At 47.3% G+C, this 6,000-nt stretch overlaps 1 protein-coding gene across 1 annotated transcript in view; it reads right to left on the bottom strand.

Annotated features, from left to right (window-relative positions):
* Positions 1-4,740: 4,740 nt before the first annotated feature.
* The window catches only part of LOC112121730 (melanophilin-like), an 82,403-nt gene continuing 81,143 nt past the window's right edge, over positions 4,741-6,000 (bottom strand). The window contains exon 16 of the mRNA XM_026653980.1: positions 4,741-5,187. Coding sequence (XP_026509765.1) covers positions 5,161-5,187 — 27 coding nt within the window. The 3' untranslated portion in view covers positions 4,741-5,160. The remainder of the gene's footprint in view (positions 5,188-6,000) is intronic.

Here is a 6,000-nt window from a genome sequence, read left to right as displayed (position 1 = left end):
GGGTGCGGCAGGGGGTGTGGACAGGGGGTGGCTGTGGGCAGGGGGTGCGGGCAGGGGCTGCGGGCAGGGGGTGCAGGTTCTGACACGGGGCGAGCGGCTCTGAGCAGCCCGAGCAGCAGGACGCAGCCCAGGCCCAGCAGAGCAGCCGGGGACCCACCAGGCAGCAGCGGGAGCCCCAGGGCCAGAGGTCCCAGGAGCAGCAACAGGGCCAGGAGGCTGCCCACATGGCTCCCGCAGCGCAGCGCCCCCGGGTGGCCGGGAGGAGGAATTACACGCTTCCCGGCCAGAGCCCATCAAAGCTTCTCTCGCAGGGAAGCCAGTTAACAAGCGGTTCTAAAACAGCTTCAAAATTTAACAACCGGTTCGTGCGAACCGGCTCCAGCTCACCCCTGATTGCATCCTCTCGATGGCTTCCTCTCCATCAGTGGTTTTCAACCTATTTACCATTGTGAGCTGCACATGCAGCTCTCTGTGTTATGTGGGCCGCATCCACCCAATATATATACTACCTGAATGGCTCTGAGGATGTCACATGGGCCACAGCTGTGTGCTGATTGGGCCGTGGATTGAGACCCACTGCTCTACACTGAGAGATGTCTTGTTTCCAGGCTCCATTGCAAAACCCTAGTGTAAGCAAGGTAATGCTGCTAATTGTCACCAGTGTAGCTTATCCTGGTTTCATGCAGAGATAAGCGACACCAGTTCAAGACACCATTGACCCTGTCTACAACGGGACTGTATTAGACCAGCTACACTGAAGACTGGAATCAGGGCAAAACCTTAGTATATGCTTTGCCCAGCTGGAAAAGCTGGATTCTAAAGGTCTTGGCTACAGTGGCAACAGACACAGATACTGCTAAACTAGTCATTATTCATAGCGGGTGGGATATTCCCGCCAACAGAGCCTCGAAGAGGAAATGTTACTTTATGGAAGCGCTTGTCCTGTTGCAGAATGGAAAGCGCACTGTCGCGTTGAGAGGCGAGGATGTTTCTCATGGAAATTACTGTATAACTGTAGTTAAGCTACATAAATCAGCCGTTGTATCCCGCAATTTGTAAGGCAGTTGTTAAAGAAAAAATAAACCACAGCCCTTCTGGTTTGTGTATCCAGGAATCCTTTAATGTTTTTCAACTTTACAGCTTGCCGTTTTGAACAGTTCACCAGCTCAGCTGACGGGATTCACGATGAAACCTGCCAGCTTGCAAATTGCATGAGCCCTAATTAGATCACGGCATCGGAATGTGATGTGTTTGGTCTTTGCAGAGGTGTGGCCATTCAAATGAGCAAGGGACTTTATGCGCCAATAAATAAAACCTTTTTTTGTTGGGGTCGGTGGGAGGGTTGCTATAAAGAATTTCTCCTGTTCCTATTTCCTTTTATGCATCAATCCCATTTCTAGCTCCTGTGCTTAAAACACAACAGCACAGGACCCAAAGAACAAAACGCAGCCAATAGGGCATGTACGATATTAGGCATTGTTTGACAAGTCTCCTCTGTAGCTCCTGAATGAGTGTGAAAACACAGGCGTGTGATCCATGCCAGGTTAATGAATGTATCCCCCCCCCTCCCGCCAATCCTCTGTTTCAATGCCACAGCTTCATTTCCTGTACTTTAACCATTGCATTTTGCAAATACGATGCAGTTGCACTGACTGGTTAAGTGAGGAAAGTCAGCGGAGAGGCAGACAATTCTGCCAAGATCAAGAGGGAGGAAAGCAGACGCAAAATGGGGTGCTAGCATCTCCTAACACAAAATCGGCTTTATTGTAAGATTTAACATATGTACAGATATATAGAGACAGAGGAGGATGAAAGCAGATAAATAAAAATGGACTGAAAGCTAGAGTCTGAATAATGCCTTATTTTACATTGCCGAGGTTTGTCATGAGATTCTGATAGACTGTTACTGAACTAAAGGTGGAACTGCGTGTGATGGTGCACCCCATAAGGCTTCATGGGAATACGGTTATGAATGTATATATGATATAACTGGAATATATTTATGCTACATATGCCATGTAACATATCTATGTAAAGGTTATGATCTACTGAATACATTCCTCCTATTTGTATGCATGTATCATTTTTGTACTTGAAGTTAGGAATATTGGCTGTATAGTTGCTTGATTTCTAAGTAGCCTTTGTAAAGCATTTGGTCAGCTTCTTGAGAAAGGAATGTGCAAATTAAGTGCCCAGTCAAGAAGCACTTAAGAGACAATGGATCTTGGGAGGCTCCAATCCACATAAGAAGTCTAGATGAGGACGTTCAAGGTAGCAGGTAAGCCATGGCTGCTGCCTGTAAAAACTGAGTCATGCAGGGACATGTGACTTGCCCATGTGACTCCAAAACTCCATCTTGGAGCTGGACTTTGCATAGGAGAGAGGAGGGAGTCTCCACCCACAAGAGATAGTCTACTTAAACCCCTGGGAGACCCCTCCATTTTGTTTTCAGCTGGCTAAAGAGATACCCTCTCCACCCCCAAGGATACCTGAAAGAGACTGGAACAAAGGATAGTAACTACAGGGGGTGTGAGTGATTGCTGGACCCAGACTAGAAGGAGACTAGTCTGTAAAAGGAAGCTTACTGGAACTGGTGAGGTTTTATTTGTATTCAGTTTTCTTAGTCATAGACTTGCGTGTTCTATTTTATTTTACTTGGTAATTCACTTTGTTCTGTTTGTTACTACTTGGAACCACTTAAATCCTACTTTCTGTATTTAATAAAATCATTTTTTACTTATTAATTAACCCAGAGTATGCATTAATACCGGGGGGGGGGGCGGGGAAACAGCTGTGCATATCTCTCTATCAGTGTTATAGAGGGCGAACAATTTATGAGTATAACAATTTATACAGGGTAAAATGGATTTATTTGGGGTTTGGACCCCGCTGGGAGTTGGGCATCTGAGTGTTAAAGACAGGAACACTTCTGTAAGCTGCTTTCAGTTAACTCTGCAGCTTTGGGGCACGTGGTTCAGACCCTGGGTCTGTGTTGGAGCAGACTGGCATGTCTGGCTCAACAAGACAGGGTGCTGGAGTCCCAGGCTGGCAGGGAAAGCAGGGGCAGAAGTAGTCTTGGCACATCAGTTGGCAGTTCCCAAGGGGGTTTCTGTGATCCAATCCGTCACACTGCACATAGCAGAGGATGTGTTTATAGTCAAGGTGGTACTGTACTGTGGCTTTAAAAAACACCAGGCCACTGGTTTAAATCTGCATCATTCTATTGACTTCAACTGAGTTGCCTTACACCAGCTGAGGATCTGGGTCACTGGGTTATGCCTGATGTCAGCTCAGTGGTGAGACATATACAATTGGTCATTTAATTTTTTTTCAGGGTGCTGTGATGACATGGTTGTGGCTAGAAGTTGGTTTCTAACATAGAGATAATTATTTACAGTCGGCTATACTTATTTCTTGGAACAGCCTCGCCTTATGCCAACCTAAAGAGAACTCAAGATCTCAGCTTGGACTATACTAGTGAGAATGGAAATGACTTCTAAAGGGTCATGAAGGGAATCTGAGACTTTAAGTAGCTTCTATAGGAATTATACTAAAAATGAGGCAGTAGGTGCGGAGAAGTCACATTGGTTCATTTCAGCTAGCATGTCCAAGAGTATAAGAACAGTAGGTTGAGGATACAAATACCATTAGTTGGTCACAACTACAGCTAGTTGGAAATTTTTCATCAAAATTTGTTCCCCCCCCCTGCAAATTTTGTCAAATTAGAATGTTTTGAAAAACATGTCGATTTTGATGAATTTTCTCCACACCCCAAGAAGCATTTTAATAAGGTTGAAACATCCAATTTTGACATATTGGGACTAGAACATTTTCATTTTTCAGTTCAAGATGACTTCTCCAAAAACATTTTTTTATCTAAAAACATTTGAAAGTTTTGAGATCGAAATGGGAATGAAATGTTTCAGTTTTATTGAAATGAAACGTTTTGATTGACCCCCAAACTTTTTTTGGAATTTGGTTTCACTGGAGATAAAAGATTTTGTTTTCGTTCCATTTCAGAAAGGAAAAAATGCCCAAAAGCACAGAATTTCCTGTGACATGGTAACTCTCGGTCCTGCCCACTGCTATTGCAATTACCATGTTAGGTGACTGCAGGACGTATCTCCAGAGGTTCCCTGCCTCCGCTCATGACCGAAGCCAAATGCAATGACATGTTACTCACACGAGGATTCACATGGATCATTCTTAAACTAAATGTTATTTTAAAATACTGAGGTGGCCTCCAACCCTCTTTTAGGAAGCTTCCCTCGCTCCTGCCCATGGGGGGAGAGGGGTGAACGGACAGAACTTGGACAACTGTGGAGTGACCTTTGCAAACGTCTAGCAGCACATTTTTGAAGTGTTGGGCTGGGTTTTAGCCACGTGACCCCCATTCGAGGCAGTGGGGAGCGGGCACTTTAAATCCACTGCAAATTCTTGAATACTGATGGGTCCAATCACTGACTTCTCTACACCAACCCAAGAGGAAAGCAACTCACTCCACTGACGCCACCAGAATTATCATAGAATCATAGAATATCAGGGTTGGAAGGGACCTCTCAGGAGGTCATCTAGTCCAACCCCCTGCTCAAAGCAGGACCAATCCCCAACTAAATCATCCCAGCCAGGGCTTTGTCAAGCCTGACCTTAAAAACCTCTAAGGAAGTAGATTCCACCACCTCCCTAGGTAACCCATTCCAGTGCTTCACCACCCTCCTAGTGAAATAGTTTTTCCTAATATCCAACCTAAACCTCCCCCAGCATGTATCTGGCCCACTGAGTTAACTCTCACAGCTACCAGCCTGGACAACACTGCTTTCAAATGCAGACAGATGCCCTGGTTTCACAACAATGGAGACTTGCGGAAGAGACATAGTGGGTGTGTGGTGTGACAGCTGGGGCTGCTTTGCCAGACACTGTGGGCTGGAAATCCCTGTCAGGAACAGGCAGCAAGATTCTTATTGGGACTTAGTTGCTTGAGTAGCGAGGTGGAGCCGGAGCTCTGTAAGCACAACTCGGCAGGATTTCCCTGTCCCACGGGACTGCCTCCTCCTCGCTGTCCAGCCCTTTGGAGAATGTGTTGAGGGAAATAAAGGTGAAGCTCTGAGCTGAGGCCGGGCATTGTTAGTAAAATTGCAGTGTCGGGAGGCTCCATCTTCTTCAGGGTCGATGGGTCATCACAGGCTTCTGCAAGGCACCAAGACACTGAACTGAAAACCTCAGGGCTACAGGATCGAACACACGAATCTCATTCGCCCCGGGACTCGCGCTGTTTGCTTCCCGTTTCCCTTCTCCCAACAAGCTGCGTGCCTCTCCTCCTGCAATCTCCACTCGCCGTGGGCTGCCCTCGCTGCCCCTTCCAGAGCAGGAGATGAAGCCACCAGCACGTCTCCCTGGGGAGACGTACCCCTGGAAGATCCAACTGCCTCCTTTCATCATGCCCATGTCAGTCTCATGCGTGCTGCTGACCTAGTCACATGCCTTGAGATCAGCTCTGCACTCAACAGCTCCATGTCTTGCCTAGCGGGCTCCAGTGACCGCACACTGGCTAAGGGTGGGCAGGCTGAACCACACCACAGAGGAGTGGTTGCTGGTCTCTGGGCACCATTGGTGTCTCAGAGGTTTCAGCAGTGGAGCCCCATGGAGGCACCAGGAATATCTTGACCAACATTAGAGGGGTGAAATACAGTTTGCTAAGACTTCTGTGCTAATTTATTGATGTAGCAAAATGCCCAGACCCTGTATGGCCGATCAGCAAGAACTCTAAGCAACCCTCCGCTCCTTTCAACCCCCAGTGTGTGTGGGGGGCATCTGGCACTAAGGAGCAGGACCGGACCCACAGCTGCAGGAATGGCCTCTTTGCATACCCCTCCCCCCCACACTCAGGTAAAGCCCTGAGCTGAGCCAGACCAGAGCTTGGCAGCCCTAATCGGCTTCCTGCCTCTGCAGGTTGAATGAAACCCCTCCAATCACGTGTCGGGTCAATAAGTGAGAGTCTGG

The sequence above is a fragment of the Terrapene carolina genome, unplaced genomic scaffold (assembly GCF_002925995.2).
Source record: "Terrapene carolina triunguis isolate 2854851 unplaced genomic scaffold, T_m_triunguis-2.0 Scaffold174, whole genome shotgun sequence".
NCBI lineage: Eukaryota > Metazoa > Chordata > Testudines > Emydidae > Terrapene > Terrapene triunguis.
Note: the sequence above shows the minus strand (reverse complement) of the source record. Positions and strands in the feature narration are given on the sequence as shown.